The sequence below is a fragment of the Streptopelia decaocto genome (genome assembly GCF_964273445.1).
Source record: "Streptopelia decaocto genome assembly, chromosome: 8".
Taxonomy (NCBI): Eukaryota; Metazoa; Chordata; class Aves; order Columbiformes; family Columbidae; genus Streptopelia; species Streptopelia decaocto.
Window position 1 is genome coordinate 2,886,025 of NC_138662.1, and position 21,397 is coordinate 2,907,421.

Consider the following 21,397-nt stretch of genomic DNA (forward strand, 5'->3'; position numbering starts at 1 on the left):
ATGACTTGGTGTGTCGGGCTCAGCCTGGAGGAATTTAGAACAGGTCATTAGAGCCCTTACAGCACTGCAGACCCCTCCTGTGGTGGGGAACGTGGCACGTGGGGGCAGCTGCCCTCACCTCTCCTCTCAGTACTGGACCCAGGCCTTCTCCTGAGAAAGATGCTCAGCTATCATTCTGGTGGAAAAAAGACTCTTTCTACTGTAGTTAGAGATAAAGCACAGATTTGTCTTCCAGAATTGCTTTGTTGCTTCATTGCCCAGCTTGCAATTTTAGTATTTGGAATTCAGACAGCAGCCCAAATGATCCAGCGCTTGTACTATGTGGAATATACAGTATATGATTGTCTGCAGTGTCTGAAGGATATTTTTTAAAGTTACCCTTAAAGCGGTAGCGGAAGATTTCTCACAGTGCTCAGAAATCTGGAAATAAGAGTCAAGGGATACGGTATTACATTGTTTTTTGTTTTTTTTTTTTTTATTAGAAGGTTTTTAAAAACTGCTGGATCTGTGTTGCCGCCTTTTCCTTTCTCTGCTGGCCACACTCTGCTCTTCCTGTCTCACACAAGGACTTGCTCCTTAATAGCAGCGTGTCTGATTTATTCTACGGGGTTTAAATTAAGAGGAAACTCAGCAGTAGGGAAAGAAGTGATGGATTTGAAAGCAATTCTCAGGCTCTTCTGTCCTGGCTCATTAGACAGGCTGCTTTTTCCCTTTTCTCTTTTTTTTGCGTGGTTTTTTTTTAAACTTACAATAAAGGCAGTTGCTGCAGAGCAGCAGAAACCCTGCCTTGCTCTGAGCTGTTGGTGTTTGGGGTGCTGCTGCCTGGCAGTGCCCTGGGCACGGGGGGGACCCGGGCATTGTTCCCCAGGGTCACCCTGCTGTGCTACCCCATGGCTGCAGTTGCTCAGGGCAATGTTGCCTCTAATGTTGCTCCATAAAACATAAAGAAAACCAAGAACCTCTCCAGCAGCACTGGTGTAAAATGGAAATGCTTCCCCAAAAATGCCCCTGGGGAAGGAGGTTTTCTGTCTTCCAAGAAGAGCCAAAGCATCATTTTTATTTTATATATATATTTTTTTTCAACCCAGGTTTTCCTCTTGTGAAATCTGTGTAAAGCTGACTTGTTTGTAGCCATGGCAATGCTCACTGGGTTCCTTGAGATCGCAGCTGAGGACAGGCTGTCAAAATGGCAGTTGCCTGATCCCTCTGCACCTTGGTTACAAATCAGCAGGGTGCCAATTTAATTCACTCTACATATGCTCTTATAAACATGCCTAAGTGAACTCAGAAAAAGAAAATGTCCGAGGTTAAAATCTGAACTAATTAAGCTTAGTGATTTGTGAGCCTTTGCTTCTGTGAGCAACAACAGTTACACAATTGTTCCTTTTAAAGAACTAAAAAGCTTCATTTCTAGGGCGGTGGAGGGAAGTGCTCCCAGCCTGACCAGCCATCCAGGGTGACAAACCAGGTGGCAATAGTGTGGGCTTTGGTCAAACTCCTATTTTGATTTTTCTCATCATGTAAAGAGGCTGGAAGATGCCTCTGGGGTGGCTGGTGTGGGGTCTCGGTGCCTCTGGGGTGGCTGGTGTGGGGTCTTGGTGCTGGTGACAAGGTCCAGGCCGCCCAAGGCTCCTGCTGTCCCACAGGAGGAGCAGATGGGCCCCAGGCTCCCTGAAGGTCCCTTCACAGCCTGGGTGCTGCTCATTGCTCCTGAATTTCTGTAGGGAAGCCAGAGTAGTAGCACATGACATTCTTCACACCTTTCTCCTTCTCTGGAGACATTTAAAACCTGCCTGGACACCTTCCTGTGTAACCTCATCTGGGTGTTCCTGCTCCATGGGGGGATTGCACTAGATGAGCTTTCCAGGTCCCTTCCAACCCCTGACATTCTGGGATTCTGTGGTTCTAATTTAAAAGAGCAAGTATTTCCATGCAACCAATGTGCAGCCCACAGAACAGTCTGAAGGACGGCTTGAAATCCTGCCTTTGCTTCACAGCAAAGTCTGTAAAATTAGGCAGAACCACAAACAAACAGGAAAATTGGAGTGTTTGGTTTTTAGAAAGGGGTGTTGTTTTAATTTGTGGCTGGAGATGGGGAGGTTGGTACAGGCCGGGGTGGTTCCCTGGGTCCCTCAGCTGCCGGTCACCGCGCAGGAGCGGGCACGGCCACAGCGGCTTAGCCGTGAGGACATTCCTACCTGGAAACGAAATCCCCTGTTAATCTCCCAGATAATGATCCTCTCAAAACCAAAACAAGAAATAAATAGCTGTGTGGTGATCCGTCAAGCCACGGGTGTGTTTATGCTGCCTGAAATATTAATGCTGTCATGTAGCGTAGCGTAGCACAGACAGCGCTTTGTTCACAGGCGAGTCTTTGTCTTGACACTGGATTTTAGGCGAGTGCCCTCATTCATACACACTACTCACCTCTTATGTAAAAGATTTTATAATTGCTCTTGATGCAAGCACAAAACAAATCTAGAATTCTGAATACCCTAGCAATGCAGTGCCTTTATTTTTGTCCATTCGCTACTAATAATGTCTCATTTTGGATTATAGGACAGAAAACTCACTAAAGTAGAGAGGCAGAGATTTAAAGAGGAAGCAGAAATGCTAAAAGGCCTACAGCATCCAAACATTGTGAGATTTTATGACTTCTGGGAATCCTGTGTAAAAGGCAAAAGATGCATTGTGCTGGTTACCGAGCTGATGACCTCTGGAACGCTGAAGACGTAAGTACTGCGCTCCTGCTAAGAATAGCCAGGGAAACATTCAGAAAAATCCTGCTTTAATATTCTGAAAAAAGGCACCTCCAGATAAAAGCAAAAAAAAAATGGAGCTGTTGTCTGGCATCAGTCACTTGTCCTGTGTTTCAACTGCATTGGTTTGACAGGCAGAATTTTGGCCTCCGTCTCTAGTTCCCTGCTCTCTTGTCTCAGTTGTGCAACTAGAAGCTGTTCTCTGGAGTGTCTCACCTTCTGCCTGCAATGTTTTAATTTGTAGGGGTGTGTTCTTGTGGTCGCTTGTGTTTGCATGTGGTGTTAGAAAACTCAAAGAATAGCACTTGAATGGTAGAACCTCTTTCCGAAGCAGAAGGTGCTCTAGGTTATCTGCTAAACAATATTAATTAATAGGGTTTGGTACTGACAATTTTGTTAAGGTTGATATAAAACAGTTGGCATGAACTCTTGAACAGATTTTCAGCCCCAATGGGAGAAGTGCTTATCACTGCATATATCCAGTGTGCTACTCTGCCAGTGCATTAGCAGGTTTTACGTTTTTACAAAATGCATCCTCCCAAACAGTGTTTTAGGCAAATGGAAAAAATACAGATACGTGGTACAGAGGTCAAAGTCCTGTGGTTAAAGTTAAACTTCAGTTTTCCTCCGACTTGAATATATGAACCATATTATAAAGCTGTTCTCTGCATGAAGTGAATTGCTGTTCTATTTGACTTGCAAATATTTGGTTGTATTTGCACCAAAAATGCTTATTATCTTCCTCCCTAAAAATGAATGCTCTAATTCCTCCTTTGAAAAGATCTCTCTTTCAATTTTGTGATATTTCTGAGCTGCTATTATGGCATCTAATAAGGGGCTTTTATCCAGAATGGAGTTTCAGCTGTTAAAGCCCCTAGAATCTCTAATAACGCTTCATTTTCTTTATATGCATTTCTGTGTGTTTGTGCTGTAGGTATCTGAAGAGATTCAAAGTGATGAAACCGAAAGTCCTGCGTAGTTGGTGCCGGCAAATCCTGAAGGGTCTTCTTTTCTTGCACACAAGAACTCCACCAATAATTCACAGAGACTTAAAATGTGACAATATTTTTATTACTGGACCAACTGGATCTGTGAAAATAGGAGACTTGGGTCTGGCAACCCTCAAGAGAGCTTCGTTTGCCAAAAGTGTGATAGGTAATCCTCCTGTTCTCCTTGCCTTCCTTCTGTTGGTACTTCATGGTTTTCTTTCGCATTTTGTGTTAGTGATTCTTTCACTTGTAGGTTGGTAAAGTGGTTTTGTGAATATGACTCTAAAAATCCCAATCAGTAGGAAATGGTATCATGAATTTCTCTTCTTCCTTTTGTTTCACAGAGGTTAAACACTGTTTGTTTGTTTTTAACTGAACTTGGTATACAGAAATCCTTCTCCTTTCTCCATCAAAAGGAGCAGGAAGGGTTCTCAGCAGCTTGTGTACGTTGTGTACAGAGCTGGCAAAGTTCTGCTGGAACATCTGCCATTTGTTAAAAATCAAGGGGTACAAAATTAAAAGGAATTTCCCCTATAATATGCAATGGGTGATGCCCTCAGGTGGTGCCTGCAAGGAGGGGGAGAACATGGGTTTGCTGAACTGGGAGGACATTTTCTGAATGACCGTCAAAGGATGTAGTTGCCTTGCAACAGTTATGTTTAATGTTTTCTGTGTAAATGTAATGTTTTCCTGAATTCTTAAACATTTTGTGTCTTTTTTTTACCCAAGCTCCCTTAGCAAATCTCCCTTGTTAAGATCTGTAGGTGATGGTTTTAGGAAGCTGTAAATTCCTGAGAAATGGTGCTGAAAATGGGAAAGGTATTGTGCACATAGTCATATTTCAGCTTACAATATAAATGGAAATTAGGTTCTATATAATTAGAATTAGTGATAGTGACAACCACTGTTCCTTTACTATATATGAAAACAGCATCCCATATTTCAGGCAGTAGTTGCTTAAATGATTATTTTAGCATCTCAGATTTTAAGAGATCATGATTCTTTACAGTTACTGGTACAAAAGTATTGGCCTTAATGCTTAGCCCAGTATCATTGAAGTCAAAATGATAGAAGTTTAGGATATGTGCATGGCTACTGTGGGTCTGCTTAACTGTGATTTTATTGAAATCATGTTGGTTTATATCTGTTGTTAATTTCTCTAGTTGAAGTACTAATAATTGGTGGGTTTTTTATCTGCTGAGGGTCAGTATTTCTTTGCCTAATTTTTTTTTTTGCAGTATAACAATTGTCCTTGGGATGTAATGGAATAAATTCAGTAGCACCAATACTGGGAATACCATCAGGAACACCAATACAAGGTTTTGTAAAAATCAGTTGTTACCACAACACTGCCAAAGTGTGCTCATGTCCACAAGAAATTCAATACTGAGGAGGGCCGCAGGTTGCTGGCAAGGTGTCTGCATTCATTTGGCAACGGAACCGAGTTGATCTTTCTCATGAGTAGTGCTGCTCCAAGCAAAGAATCAGGAGGGCTCACACTGCTGAGATGAGTAATTCTGGCCCTTCCGTAGATGTAGTAGCTTTAAAGGAATATTAGTAGCTGCAATTTTACATGGGCCTGAAGGGAATGAGGTCAGCATGGCCGAGGGCCAGTGTTCCCTCGCTGCGATGGTGCCATTGCTGATGCTGGTGTGACCTTGCGGCGTGTCCCTGCGGGGAGCCCAGGAGGGGCCGAGGAGATGGCTTTACATCCAGGTGGTCTGTTTTGTTTAAAAATATTGTATGTACTCCTTCCCGCTCCCAAGCGATGGGGGGAAAATTCATTTTCATGCTCTTTTGGAATGGTGTCAAGAATTTCATTTGTGTCTTAGACTGTCACTATTGCTTTTTCAGATTTGCTTTAAATGCTCCATAATTCATGAGGTTCACTTCTGCCTTGGAGTTTTGTTCCTTCTAAAACAAGGTAGCAGCTCTGAAAAACATTCCCTTTCTGGCAGCTGTTAACTGTTTCGCAGCAGCGACCAGCGCCTGTGTGAGGCTGGGGGGAAAACCCCCGGAGCAGGCACTTGGTCAAGCTGTCATGATGTGGGTCCGACTGATTTACAAAGGCTGAAGGAATGAGTGTCTTTGATGTGGAATGTCCATAAACAAGGGGAGAGATTGTTCGTGAATTTTGCGAAATGAATTTTACAGAAATGCTTGTACTGAGGCTCGTTTGGTGCATTAGGCCAAGTCTGCTTCAGAAGACACGCACAAGCAGAGTTATACTGACAGACACTAATTCCAAGATGTTGTTTATGTAGCCATTTAAAAAAAAAATGCTTATGTGAAGTCCCCAAACATATACAAGAACTATTTTTTTTTTTTTCCAGGTATATGTTAATTTAATTACAGTTACTTTTTAATTACAGAGTTTGTCCAGGTCCTTCCTGTGGCCCAAGACCTCTCGTGTTCCTCTCGGCATCCTGATGCTCGCTGCTCCTCTTCCCCCATCACTGCGTTGCTCTCTCTTGCTTCATATTTTCTAAATGTCAAAAGGAAATAAATTAGTCTTGACTCCTAAGCATAAATTACACTGGGACATACGGTTCCTGGAATAAATTACCAACGTGTTAATTTTTTCCCTTTAAGATCACACTTTTCAGACTAGTTTGCTGTGCAAATGTTGCAGGTGTTGTAAGCTGCTGCTTCTCACAAAGCTGCAGGTTCCTGTTGTGAAGCAGTGAGGATAGGGCTTCACCTCCTGTTTACCCAGTTGCCTCAAATTTGACACCCTAATCCCTGTTGAGTGGGACCTTATTCTGTGAGTAGCCTCACTGATTTGTCCCACTAAACCAGTGGCAGAGTTATGTTGAGTGTTTTGTGCCTGACTTTGTAGGTGATTTGTGACACCGCTGTTTTCTAAGTGCTGTCTGCCTGCCAGGTGGCTGCTATGTATCTCTGGAGGAAAAAAAAAACTGCAAATTGGCACTGATTAAAAAATGGTGAAGGTTGTAGTTTCTTCTCTCCTTTCACCTCCCCAAACCTGTACACACCCCTCTGTTCACCCAGAAAAATAAACTGTTTTGTGATTTCCAGTATGGCCAGGCAATGTGCCATATTGCATTCTCTTGTTAGTTTTTGAGATTTTGATACTTTATCTTTTGTTGTCCCTTCTTCTGCCTTGTATTACTACCAGTGAGCCATGGGGGTGTATGTGCTCTGACCTTGGGCTTCTTCCCTGGAGGATGCTTGAGCTTATTCTAGTTCTTTCCTTCTTTTGAAATAATCTTGCACGCACCCTTATGCAGCTATGGTGGGCACGCTTTTATAGGTGTGGTTATAGGATTGTGCTTAAAGCCATTTAGGCTTGATCAGAAATGTACATTCTTTTTGTGGTGTCTTTGTAGGTACACCAGAATTTATGGCCCCGGAAATGTATGAGGAACACTACGATGAATCTGTGGATGTCTATGCTTTTGGAATGTGCATGTTGGAAATGGCTACCTCAGAATACCCTTACTCAGAATGCCAGAATGCTGCTCAAATTTACCGGAAAGTAACCTGTGTGAGTAAATGTCCTTAACTTGTACTGGGATTTTGTAATCTGAATGTTTAAAAACATATTTCAGTGATGTATCAGTACTGTTGAATGTGTGGTGTGTTGTAGAAGCTGAGGTATCTGAGCTCTGGGTTACACAAACCTGTGTCAGGTTTCTCTGTAACCTTTTGCAATTCCGTGGTTGGATTGTGTTTGACTGTACTGCAGCTGCAGAAAATCATTTTAGTAATATTTGCTGATTTTTGTCTCCATCAGCCCAAAATTGGGAAGAATGAGCAGAGGAAATACTTTCCTCCTAAATGGGGATTCTTCAGACTTGATCAAGTTTCACACAAAGCTGAAACAACTAATTTATAGATTACAGCCTAAATACCTATGGTGGAGGATGTTTGATTTAGATTTCCAGCACACATTCTCTGTTTGTATGCATAACAAATTATCTGAAGATATTAAAGGGAAAATATAGCGGTGTTTAGTTTTGGAGTCAGCCAGAGGAGCTTCAGATCTGGTAATCCCCAGAAAGGAACTATGAAAACAGGTTTGCTGCATTATCAGGTGTGGTTAGGCTGGAGGAGCAGCTCATCTAAATTAATCTCTACACTAAATAAAATACCTTCTCTAACACTCTCAACCCCAGATGATAAATGTATTTGTCTGTGTGAGCTGTACTGTAAATGCCTGAAAAAACTCCTGAGTCTGTAAGATGCTATCAGATTGCAAATCACTGACTGCAGAGAAAGGAGACTTGCCAAAGGCTTTGGCAGCGGTGGTTATGTTCTCTTCTACTTGGTTAAGTGAATCTGAGAGTTACAGGAGGTTCTTTTTTCAGGATAGATTATGTTGAACAGACTGGTTTGTCAAAGATTTTCCCAGCTACTTCTTTCCATCTGGTTTTTACAAAAGAAAATAGTGAGCTGTGTGGTTTGGCCCTCAGGCATCACCAAAACATGCAGTCTGCACACTGGGGATGCGGAAAGGGTAATCCTTGGAAAACTGCACTAAAACCTGCAAAAATTACCTACAGATAAGGTTACTTTTGTTTATTTGACCTACAAGGTAGAAAGAGTAGTTAGGCTTAGATGGTAGATATATTGAGCAGATCCATCTCTCTGTCTCAAAGTGTGGTCCCAAAATTAGTTTGTATTCTTCTTACCCAACTGCAAAAATCTTCCCAAATGAAACTTAGTAACTTGTTGATTTTGAAAGGTGCTTATGACCACTTGCTTTGTCCAAGAGGTTTTCTGAATCACGTCAGTGCAAACATGGTTCTGTGAAATCCTGCAGTCAGCAAACACTGCTTGAGGTTAAAATTGCATTTTCTGGTTTGCTGTATGCTAATGTCACACTGGATATAGGGATGGTTTCATTAGCTACCCGAACAGTTGCATGTGCCAGATGTTGGGTTTATGTGCGGTTTGATTTTTATGCATATAGTTTATTCAGCATCTGTCTCTTCCCACCGCTGAGGACGGTGATGCTGGGTGGTTGGTGCTCTTGCTGTAGATGGCTGTGCTGCCCGGCTGTGGTGATGCTGACCTGGTGGGAGGGAGAGGGTGTGAATGATCTGGGAGTCAGTCTTTAAAAGTTAAAGTTGGTATCACGAGACACAGGAGGACATCCCTGCTGGAAATGCGAGAGGTGTCATCACTTTCTGAAAGCAGGATGCATCTGGTGAGGGAAAGCAGCTTTTAGCCCACTTCTGTGTAAACTGCTGCAAGCCAACATTTGTAGCTTGGTAAAAGTGAATCTTTCCCAGTGGACTGCAACCCTGATTTCTGGTGGTTTAACTCTTCTTAGTGTGTTGCCTGAAGCCATAGCTACTCAGAAATAATTAAGAATGAAAAGGGGCAGCAGCGGCGGCTGAGCAGTGCAGTGCAGTTATCGCAGGGCTCTGGCTGGAGCAGCTCCCGGTGGCGCTGCAAGGATGGGAGGCTGCGGAGCATTGCTGGAAACACATCCTACATTTTCTCAAAACAGTTAAATAGGTTTGGCTCAGTGAAGCTGCTTGCCCAAATCCGTATAAGGATGGCTGCTTGTTCCACATCGTTATTGCACAATGCTTTATCATGTTATTCCACTTCTCCCCTATGAGGAAGAGTTTGTTTTGTTTGGCACAATGCTTGTTGGCTTCATTTAGGTATGTAGTCCTTCGGATGTGCTCTAAATGCCATCTTGGTAGGTTGCTTAGGAGGCACCTCCTTGGACTCTAAAGCTTCATGCGGTGACAAGAAGATCCTCTTCTAATTTTAAGCTCTGGGACCTCGTGTCCTGAACGTGATATCAGTCTAACTAGTCTGATTCCGCTGGAATTGTTGGGGTATTACCTGCTGCTGTGGGCAGGCGTTGGGTGAGCAGTTTGTGGAGCTGCCATCATAGTTGGCTGGTGTTAAGGCGACCTGGCTCTATGCGTTTAGAGCCACAAATAGAGAGCCCCACATACCCAGAGAAACTGTGTGTATGACTCTTAACCATCTGGAATATTGGTAATTAAGACTTGGTAAGACTACCAAGTCTCATTTATCAAAGCAATATCCAAGATGGCAAAGAATAATGACTAATCAGAGGATTCCTGATTAGATGTTACATTTCAATTTGCAGGCTTAAGTAGTAATTTTTTTTAACACTGATGAAAGCCTGAGCCAACTATTCAGTGGCAATAACCTTTACATAGCTGAGGATTAAGATGGTTATAATAAAACTTTGTAAAACTGGTCTTATACTAGCTTTAGAGATGGAAGGTAATGCAGATCATGAAGAACAAGTATTGATGGCAAAGCTGTTGAAAGGTCACTTTGTTACTTGTAAGGGGTATTTTTGAACCAGCTGTCTAGCAGGGGAAGCTGAGGCCGAAACCATCAGATGCAGACACGGTGGGTGTTCTTGCTGCTGTGTTCAGGTGAGCTCAGGGCAGTGGCGGTGGGAGCAGGGGCACGGGGATTTATTAGATGAGAAGAATGGAAAAATTGGCATTACTGCTGTTCCAAGGAAAGGGTTAACCAGCTCCCTGTCGCATGCCATGAGCTGCGGGAGGAGGAGCAGGGGGTGGACCTCTTGGGAAAGGTGCCAGAGGAGCTGCGGTGCCCCAAGAGACCTTCTATCCCAAAGGAACCTCCCTGGTGGGCTCAACAGCTTCTCCAGAGGGGCTGCAGCCACAGAAGGTCTGGCGACAGCAAGGGACCCTGCTTGGACTGGCGTGAGTTGCCCCGCCGGCACTGGGGACTGCAAGTAGCTGTGGAGTAATTTGGGGTGTGGGGTCCCAAGCCATCACCAAAGGGTGAGCTCTGCCCCGTTAGCTGAGGCAGTGATGACTTACAGGTGAAAAAACTTTAGAATCACTTTCCATGAAGAGTTAGGACTGGTCGTGCGGCAGCTGTTGCGAGCATTGAGTTTTACTAGACGGGAATATAGTATAGAAATGGGAGCGTTGACTAAAACCAAGAGGATGGGTTAGACTGTTTGCTCCCCAGTGTCTGATGAGGTTTGGGCTTTTCACTAGAGCAGAAGGTGGTCCTGACCTGTTCGGATGGAGAGTATCAATGGTGCAGTGCTCCTGAATGCTGTCAGCTATTTCAGCTTGTCACTGAGACATTTACTTCATTTTTGATGAAACTGGGTTGTTTGGGTTTTTTTCACCAGAAATGTGAACGCTATTTTAAGTCTTTTAAATTGAGGGTCAGTGTAATGTAAAAATGTGATTGCTGTGTCTAGCTTCCTGATGCTGTTATTTTAAAAATATCAAATAACTTGCTTTTCCTGCCTGGGACTCAGCATCGTGGTGGCAACTGGTGGAGGTGCCAACAGCACCTGAAGGGGTTGGAACTGTTTGTCGGGGTTTGCATCAAGCAACAGTTTGCTGGTGAAGGTACAATAAGCACCTTATTCTTCAGGCTGTCTCTCCCCTTGCTCTGGATTACCCTGGGCTGCCCGTTCCCTCTGCTGCCCAGCACAGCTGCTGTGTTATGCTGGTTTTGCCATTGTCTCTTTTGATTGTTTCTGCTCCGTCCTAACGCTGTCAAACTCTTGCCTGCTAACGGGGTGTAAGACACACGTGAAGCCGTAGCTGTTCAAGTCGTCTGCGCTGGTAGCCCTTATTGGTATGGAAAATAGAAACATTACCCTTCTGAGACATTACATTTTGTTTAAAGGTATTACACATTATGCATGGCTGTCATGTAAGATGAATATACTTATTTATTTCAGAGACCTTTTACTCTGGCTGACCATATTCTCATTGCTTATTTGTTGCTTTAGCTTTCCACTCTGGTTTTTACTATGTGCGTATGTAAGAGTTCAGGATAAAGTGGCAGTTGTTTCCGAATGTACAGAGGGGCTCTTCTTTGCCAGATGAGATGCGCTTGCTAGGACTTGTCACCTCTCTGCCCTTTCAGATGGAATTATGGAGTGTAAACATAAACAAAGTGACTGTGTAACATAAACAGAAAATGAATATTTTTCAAGCAACAGGTCCAAGCTGCTTTTACTGCAGTTAACTTTGAAGTGATTTCCTGGTCAGCATATTTGCAGTGACCTTCATTCTGATGCCATAATCTCATTTTTCATGCATAACTTGATGTTTTTTCTTAGTCAGATGTTTTTTTTGTGTTTAATCATTCTGCCAAGTGATTTTGATGGAGACAATAGTGATGAACCATTGGAGCCTGTGACCTTCCCATGCGGGTCCAGCGCAGTGTTTGCTCACGGGCGCTGCCGAATGCGCAGCCGACCAGCGGCTTGAGCCGCGGGTTTCTGCACAGACCTGTGCTTTAAAACAACCCACGTGTTTATAGTGTTCTCTTTGGCCTTTTAAGTTTTCATGTCATTTCTTTTTCATAAATGTCTCAAATGTTGTCTCAGCATTCTGTAGCGAATGAGGCACGGACACTCTAAGGTGCAATGAGAGACATTTATTACAAATTCAGGCTTGTATTTATACTTGCTAGGATGCTTGCTCAAGCGTTAATTGCACATTACATAAGTGGTACTTTTTGCATTCCCACAAAAGTTGCTACTGTAAAAGCTTTTTTTGATCTATCACAAGTTACCCCCCTGTCCTTGATGTATCAATCCTGTATTAATCACTCCAGCCTTAATGTATCAATAAGTATACAGTCCTTGCCTCTTGTATTCTTCCAACGCTTGTTCCCACGTTGTTGACTTGTAGTTTCTCACAGGCCTGATGTCAAAATACTGCCGCAGCATTGGAAGGCTGTATTGTTTGTATAGATTAAATGCTACAGATGTAGTACAGATGTAGCACAGCAGCAACAGACAAAAGATGTTATCAGTGTTATTACACTGACTTTTTGTGTGTTTCAGATATCTTATACCTGTAGATATTCTTAGATAAGCATTCACATTGCAGCGAAATAGAGATTAGTTTATAATTGCACACAGTGATTTTGCTGCTGAATGTTGCGGGACAAATTCCTGACAAAATAGAGAACTTTACCTTCACTTTATTGATTTCAGAGAGCATATGATAGGGTGGAATTTCAGTTGGAAACATGGTTTCAGCTTTTTTTTTTTTTTTTGGAAGAAGGCTTTTCCTTTTCTAGGAACTACATGAGCCTGGATACTCCTTACATGTAGAAGATGGAGTTTTAGTCCAAAGTAACATATTTGGCTTGGAGGGCACCTGGGTGAAAGGAGCCTTCAGAAAAATTACTGGCTCACAGGGGTCAGACTTCACGTTGACTTCTCTGGCACACACTGTGCATCTTGTGGAGCGTTATGTGTTACTCTTTCAAAAGTGTGCTCTGCTGATGGAAACATGGCAAGCGGCTGCTTTTAGACCTCTGAAAAACAAGCTACATGTGTTTGCCCTCGACATAAAGGTTAAAACTGTAATGTTCTGTATGTGCCTGACCATAAACTCAAACAGCATATTCTGGAGTGCAATGTATTTCAAATCTAATCCCTTCAGAAAGAAGGTGAGGAGACTGAGTGGTGGTGAGGGATTCCAAGTAACCCATCCTGTGGGATATTATTTGATATTCTCTCATTTTGCTCTTGGATTTTGTGTTTATATATATATACACATACATATTAGAGATGTTTTCATACAAATTCTTTAAACACTATGTACCTTATGCCAGCCAGCTAGCCCTGCATTTCAGATGCAATGGTGCTGAATTTACCTTGTTTACAAGACGGCTGTGCAGTTTTCAAACCATCGTGGATAATTCCTTAGCTAATACGCTTCGGATTTCAGTGCCATGTTTCTTTGGGAATGCTCAGGAAAGACAGATGGCTTTTGTGTAAATGAACAAGACGGGTCCTTTGATTGCAAATAGAAACCTGCGTTTTGCATAAACCCCCTTCATTGTGGGAGGCTCTGAGCATCAGGGCCAGCACTGCAGGGAGGGTTTGCAGCATCACAATGAGGTGGCCTTGGAGGTTTTAATGAAGATTAAGGAGCAACAGCGCACTATAGCATATGGGCATTGAGAAAACACTTCAGAGCAGCTCCGTTCAGTACTTCACTGTGCATATTTTGTCCTTGTTTGTTTTAGTCACCTATTCATAGCATAGCTGTTCAGTAGGTGAATATAATACATGTTTGGAGTCACTGTTCTTTCAAAAGACGTTGACAGTAAAATGGTGTTTGAAAGAGTTGCTGCTTATTTTTTTTGTGGAAACAATTTTTAAGGTCAAAAATAGGGGTCAGACATCAGGATTTGTCAATAGGACCATTTTCAGTGCAAACTTAATTTCTAGGTGCCCAGCATGTCCCACTGCTGCAACCCCACTGTGGCAGAGCTCAAGTCAAGCCACATAAATGAAGATTGTTCGTGAATTCCGGGCAAGAAAATTAAATGGAGAGATTCTGTGATATGCCTTATGCTATTTGTCTCTCCTATGTTCATTTTGTGCTAAGATACTCATGGAACACTGTGCAATTATAAAAAAACAATTGGCACGTTCCCTTGAGCATGTAGATACGTGAGCGATATATTCCTCTGGGTAGCCGAAAGCTCTTCAGGTAGCGTGGTGAAAATTGCCTCTACTGCTGCTTTGGGGTTTTTTGGTGGTGTTTTTCCCCCCTTAAATTGATACTGATGCACATGTGTGGGATAATTTTCAGTAAAGATTAAGCTATAGTCTTTATTACCCATTTTTTCTGATACGTGTCAAAGAAATGGAAATCAGTGGTTTCCTCTAGCAAACGGAAGGATTTGAAAATGTAGGTTTTGTTGTTGCTTTCTGCTGTGAATTACCAAAGTTTTCTTCAAACTCCTCCCCATCTGAGAACACAATGTGCTCCTGTAGCTTTAGGATGTGTTACGGTATAGAGGATTAATGCTAAAAATGTCTTTTGGTGGCAATTTTCCTTTCATTCCTAACTGGGGTGTTGGAGCTCTCTTAAAGTCTCTTGGCACACCACGATGTGGTTCATCTTGTTTTGAGCAAGCCTGGGCTTTGAGAGGCTAGACACTCCCTATCATTTTGACACATTTTTCTAATATATATAATTAGAACCCTCATCTCATAAATAAGATTTAGGTTTGCTTAAGCAAATAATTCTTTTTAGTGGGTCACAGCCAGCCAGGCACATGTAGGGATTATTTTTTTTGTCCCCACAAGAGTGGCGTTTTGAATCTTAGCAGCTGAGTCTTTGTATGACTATTCCGTGATGACATTATACAGAATTTATGAATGACATATTTCACTCTTGGGTTTAAAAACAAAAAGGGAGTGGTTGACCTGAAATAAAAAAAGAAATCGAGGTTTAAAGTTGAATCTGAGCCTTGAATGGCAATAGAATGTTAACAAAAAGCTAAAAGTATAATCTGGTGCTAGACTATTCAGAAATTCAGAGGCATGCCAACCCTCATTGAAATTCACCCATAAAATTTATTAAGACCACATTTAGTGAAGTATTTGAAGATGTTGTCGGCAATAGGTTTTATTTTCTTGAATGGAAGGCAGCATCAGGTGAGCCCTGGGTCCACTCTTCAGGACTTCAGGCCTCCTTATCTGCCCCTGCATGATCCATTAGTTACTGTTCTTTCACAGTGAAACTTTAAAAGGATTCGAATGGAGTTAAATGTCCAAATCCCATTTGGTTATGTGCTTAATCAGATTCTGGTTTGTTTGTTTTTTTTTTTTTGATAAAGGGAGTCATATTTCATTTTTATTCCACTTATCGACTTTGTTGGAAATGCTTGAGTCCTTAAGTAATAGTGTCTAACTGTAGAATCTGTTCCTAGATTAATTTTGTCAAATTTTCATGCAGATACATCTTGGTTTTGTAGGTACTGATGTTACGTGTTTTTAAAACTGAATGAATTTTTGTGTGGTCTAAGCTGAACGTGACAAATAAAAGGGCTAACTTAATTATTCTTGATTACGTGTACACACTTGATTACGTGTACACGAAGATCGCATCATATATAAGCTGTTATTTAGCCTGCAAGCTTGCACACTACTTCTCTTACAGTCTCTTTCTGTTGGTAAGATATACCTCATTTTAATTGAAGGGCTGTGTACCCTGAGGGGGATCATGCTGAGTTATGAAATGTTAGGAAGGAGGGAAGATGACCTATGATTGCCCTAGGAGTGCATGTTTGGCTTTCAAATCCCCTCCATCTTCCTAAAACAACCCCACATAACCTGCAAGAAATGCAAATTATTCCCATAGCAAGGGCCTCGAGCCGGAGCTCCCGACGTGAGGAAGCAGATTTGGCTTCTCCGAGTCTTCTTCTGCAATGAGCGGTTGGGTTTTCTCCTTGAAAGGCCACGCTCGTAGGTTTTGCTGTTCCAGATCTAGACCTGGATGCTGCTCCCAGCAAAAATGCTAACGTTTGACAGAGATTGCACTTGATGGGTAGGTTGATTTATAGGTTACACCTGCTCCGCCACTCGTTCCTGATGAGATTCTAACGATGTGCTGAGGAAATGCAAGAGCAAGGCAGAGCTGCTGGGCATATTCTCCCGCTCCCCTGCTTGCTTTGGGGGTTGGTTTGGGGTGTTTTTTTGGAGGGGCTGGGGGTCTTTGACAGTTGGCGACTTAAAAAAGCAGAAGGTTTGTGGGAAACAGGAATATGGAATATTGCGTGGATCCCCCAAGGTATTTTTGACTTATTCTTGCAACAAAAAATATGATTATTTGTCTTTGATTTAGCATTTTGAGAGTTAAAGAAAAAAATAACAGGAATAATTTCAGAAAATATTTGTTTTGAAAGTGTAAAATTGCCCGTTTCTTGAATGTTGACTTGAGAGTCAATAGGATGTAAAAGTTTTGCAAAGGTTAGTGAAGAAAAAAGGAGATTTGCCCCGTGTTTGGCTGAGTTAATGTACAAACTCATGTGCTTATTTTGAAGTGTGACAGTACTTAAAATATGGTAGCCCTAAATCTTCAGTTCAATTTTACATTAAGACTAACAACTTTAAAGCACTAGCTGCTCCAAGGGTTGAATTGACTATAAAATGTAGGAAAAATGTCCTTAAGAGATATACTGTAATTCTTTTTGAAACTAAATTGTTTTTCTCTGTCCTTTCAGGGTATAAAACCAGCAAGCTTTGAGAAAGTTACTGATCCTGAAATTAAGGAGATAATTGGGGAGTGCATTTGCAAAAATAAAGAAGAAAGGTTTGTTTCAAGTGATTAAGTTGTGTATTAAATAATGTGTATGCAGGGATTTCAAAGCTATCTGTGGATTTCTGCTCTGGCCTCTGGGTCCCCCAGAGCAGCAGAAAATGCAGAATGGAAATAAAATAGAAATGATTGTCTGCTTTCCTGCCATATAACGTCAGGATAATAGAATAAATGCTGTTGTGTCCTCAACCTCTCAGCTACAAAGAATAAGGTCAGAAGGCACCGTTGAACATGTGAGCTGGTGGATTCCAGCACATTCCATACTCGTGTCGCTCAGATCTCGCTCGGGAGGTTCTGTGGGGGGCACCAAGGCTGGTGCTGGAGGTCCAGCACAGGCACCCTGTGGTGGAGGCTTCACCAGGAGCAGGTTCCACTGGCTTGTGTCCCCTCTGGACGGGGAGACTCATTGGGCCTTGTTTCCAGCTTTGGTTCTCAAACCTGATCTTATACTCACCTCTCCTAGATGAGTGTCTCTACTGGTCAGTATTTCATAACTTTCACAAATATGGTTTTTAGGGACCTCAACTGGCTACCTAGAGAGAACCTCTTTCTTTACTACTCATTAAGCTCCTACTCAAGAACAGCTGAGCAGAGCTGTAATCCACATTTCTGTGCATGCTTATGGTCTATGAATATTGGTGAAGCTTTGAAACAGGAAACATTTTTTCAGCAGTCCTCAGTGTAACACTGCAAATACTGTCTTTTTGCTAAGAATGCAAATTTGATATGGATGAACACCAAACATACTGTAAATGTTTTTGCCTTTAACAGGACTTTTTTTGTCACAAACTTCTCTGAAAGTGCTTAAAACTTGCAGTATTTGAATATTCTTTGTATCCATTGCAGATATGAAATTAAAGATTTATTAAGCCATGCCTTTTTTGCTGAAGATACTGGGGTAAGAGTGGAACTTGCAGAAGAAGACCATGGTAGGAAATCCTCTATTGCCTTAAGACTCTGGGTAGAAGATCCTAAGAAACTGAAAGGAAAACCCAAAGATAATGGAGCCATTGAGTTTACTTTTGATCTGGAGAAGGAAACTCCTGATGATGTTGCACAAGAAATGGTAAAATAAACTTCTCCTGACAAAAATGTGTATATATAAAGTAGTGCATAAATCTCAAAGGACAGCAGGAAGGAGACTGGTAAAGTAACTTACATTTATGCCATTTCAGGTGTCTAGTTTGAGTAGTTTGCACTGATTTTTAGGATGAATGCTACAATAAAGGGGTAAACAAGCAAGAACTAATAACTGGAAAATACTGTTTGCCAAGTATGAAAACAGATGCATGAAATGACATTTCAAATAGCTTAGGGACCAGAGAGGTCTCTTCGACTTTTATAATTTGAAAACTCCTTTGCCAGATTCTGTGAGCTGTTGAATGGCTTCAGATTGTTTTTGAATCAGATTAGTTTCAGACAGCAGCTTGAAATAAATTAGATGAGTTCAAAAGTTCAATCGTAAAATATTCTGCACTGAATTCTTCAAAACACTTCTTCCCATCTTTTCTGTCGGTATAACTCAGGAGGAATGTAGATGAGGAAAGTCTGTGGTCAGCCTCTCTATCACCAAACATCAATGGGAACTAGATTCAAGCCCACTGCACAGACTCAGGAATAAACTTTGGATTTTTTTTAAGGGATAAGTTCAATTTGGTGAATTTCTGTGTCTTCAGAACTTGTGGGCTTTTGTTAGAAAAACTGTTTTGTGTTCCAATTTCACTATATAGTCATTGAACATGTATTTTTAGTGATGTCTTCACTGCAGTTCTTAAGATTTTCATGGAAACATAGAATCAGTAAACACTTAAGGGTCTGAGTTTTCTGGTGCTTGCAGAAATGTTCCTATTATATCCTAAATCCCCAGGGGTCCCACTTAATGATGTTGTCATTGCCACTCCTGTTCTGCTTAGGAGCCTCTCAGTTTGGGAATGTTGCCTTACTGTGCTTGGACCTGTCAGCACATCCTCCAAATTTAGTGGGAGAAGTTGAGGCTCCTCTGTCTTCTTGTCATTAGTTTGTAGTAGGTCCAATATTTTTCGAGCAATGTATTGTTACATAACTAATTTGTTTTAAAAGTTGCTCTGGTACAGTTACTTGCTGTTATATTTTGTATTTAGATATTTTTGGAAATATTTGGAGTTTTGAAGTTCTGCAGGTTACTTGGCCCATAGCTGTTATATTTTGTTTTGAAGAAATATTTCTTATGAAAAGTATACTTAAACAGATATATTCCCTAAGTACTGTGATGCTGTTCCCTTGCCCAAATTATTTTAAACAGTGTGTTTTATGATTACATTAAGAGTTACCTAAGTGCTTGCACATTAAATGCTTTCAAACTGGAGGCTGTTGTGGGGGGCAGCTGGGGGCAAAGGGGAACTTTCATTCCTAAATGTCTTTTTCTAGCCCTTATGAGTTGTGAAACAAAGTCATGTGCTTCCAGCAATTTGTGTTGGTTTATGTGCTGTGAAAGAGAAGGATGCAGGAATGTATGGGGAATTATTGACCGTTATTGATGCGTTTTCAGTAGTTGAGTGTTCAGCCTGTCCAAAGGAACTTGAAATGTTCTGGTGGGTTTGCAACCTAAGTTACGTTTCACAATCAGCTGGTACTGTAAAACAGTATGTCAAACTTTAACCTTTCCCTATAGAGACATGCAGGAATAAGAATAGTTTCTTCTTTTTTAAAAAAAAAAAAGTTAACCTGGCAGGTTTTTAGTGCCTTTGCATTAAGTGTTGACCTGTGTCATGAAGCATCTACTAGGCAGGTTGGTTAATAGCAGCCAAGGTTCTCTGGACCTGGTGGTTCTCCCCAGTGACTCTCTTCTGTCGGTGGCATTTGCTGGCTCATCGGTTCAGGAGTGTCAGTGAGGTCTGGAAAATACCCAGATCCATCTCCAGCTGTATTTTAAGCTGCTTTGCACCTATTCATTTTAAACAGCAAAAATCTAAACTGTAAAACTATCTTGTATTGGGCAAGAACAAAGGAAAGCCTCTATATTTCCTCCATGTATAAAAGTGCTCCCACATCTGTAGAATATGCATGTTAAGAATGTAGGGAGAGCAGACAGATCTCTGGTAGGTGCTTGATAAACTAAAATTCATACCCTGCACTGCAACAGATGATGCAAACAAATAGCGCAAAGACAAATTTCCATTTTACCCATTGAACAGCTGAATTCTGAGAAAGCCTGGTCCCCTATTCAGGCAAATGTGAACAGCCTGCATTTGCCTCCATGACAAGCTTTTTCTTTATAGAAGTCAATCAATACTGACTTCAGCTTTTAAGAGAGTTAATTTGAGATGAAATTCTGTTAAGACCTTTTCCTTCATGACTTGCTGTGATATCAAGCCCAGTAATTTGGGGAACTGTGTATACTAGAAAGGTTAAGGCAATAAATTCTGATTTAAGGGTTGTATGGTTTACTCCAGTTGAATTGTTCAAAGACCATTTTACAAAGATGTTTCTTTCCTCTTTTGACTATGCTGTTAGTCTGCTCATCTGCAGTTAAACTTGCTCTCTTTCATGTTAACCGGTGAATAAATTGACCCAATACATATTTGGGTCTTGGAAATCACATATTGTTTCAAAATGCATTAAGGGTAGGAGTTTTATTTAAAAAACATCATGCTTTTGAGTTCCTGTTCTCGTGAGGAATAAATATCTAATTAGTTTTATTTCAAAGTGATGTTTTCTTTGTTAGGGAGAGATTTGAGTAATACCTGTGTGTGCACGGCCATCTGTGCGTACGTAACCTTGCTAAGTTTGTGCCTCCTCTGTAGATCGACTCTGGATTTTTTCACGAAAATGATCTCAAGATAGTTGCGAAGTCGATCCGTGACCGAGTAGCGTTAATACTGTGGAGAAGAGAGCGGATTTGGCCGAGGATGCAGTCGGAGGAACGCCGGGACTCGGAGTGCCTGGAGAAGCTGAAGGCGCCGCAGGCCCAGCAGGTCCAGGTCACCTATTTCTCTCACACGGGCCAGCATGTCCTGTCGGAGTCGGAGGAACCCGAGGCCGACCAGCACCCCTTCCAGCCAAACCTGCCCACCAGCGTCACCTCTGTCGCCTGTAAGTCTCAGCTTGGTTTGCTGTGCATACAGGGAGGAATATCTGAAGGGAAAAATGGAGGACAACCTGAGCTCGGTGGCGAGATGAGCCGCTGGGCAGCCTTTTGCACAGTAGATCAAAGAACATAAGTATCTCGGGCAGATGCATGATGGTTTTGAAAGGAATAAAGTGTCAAGAAAACCTGTGTTATATAGAGGTAGCTTCTCCTTCAGTAGCACTGAATGCAGAGAACATATTTGTAAATGGAAAAGCAAGAAGAGCTGCTGCTAGACACAAAAAATACATGTTTTCTATGCCAGATGGTGGGATCAACACTGTTTGTGTGAAACACAATTTCAGAACCTGCAGAGGTTGAATTGGCACCAAACTGACCAGAGCAAGTAGTGGCTTTTTCAAATGATGTTCATGTGGAGCTGGTTATTCATACACAAACATTGCTGAAACCAAAGTGCTACAGTTTCTGGTGTTTTGTGAGTTA

At 41.8% G+C, this 21,397-nt stretch overlaps 1 protein-coding gene across 4 annotated transcripts in view; it reads left to right on the forward strand.

Moving 5' to 3' along the window:
• The window catches only part of WNK2 (WNK lysine deficient protein kinase 2), a 112,208-nt gene that overhangs the window by 37,178 nt on the left and 53,633 nt on the right, over positions 1-21,397 (forward strand). For all 4 annotated transcript variants that reach the window (XM_082059986.1, XM_082059989.1, XM_082059988.1 and 1 more), the window contains exons 3-8: positions 2,560-2,732; positions 3,694-3,914; positions 7,099-7,256; positions 16,754-16,842; positions 17,695-17,914; positions 20,631-20,919. In XM_082059986.1, coding sequence (XP_081916112.1) covers positions 2,560-2,732; positions 3,694-3,914; positions 7,099-7,256; positions 16,754-16,842; positions 17,695-17,914; positions 20,631-20,919 — 1,150 coding nt within the window. The remainder of the gene's footprint in view (positions 1-2,559; positions 2,733-3,693; positions 3,915-7,098; positions 7,257-16,753; positions 16,843-17,694; positions 17,915-20,630; positions 20,920-21,397) is intronic.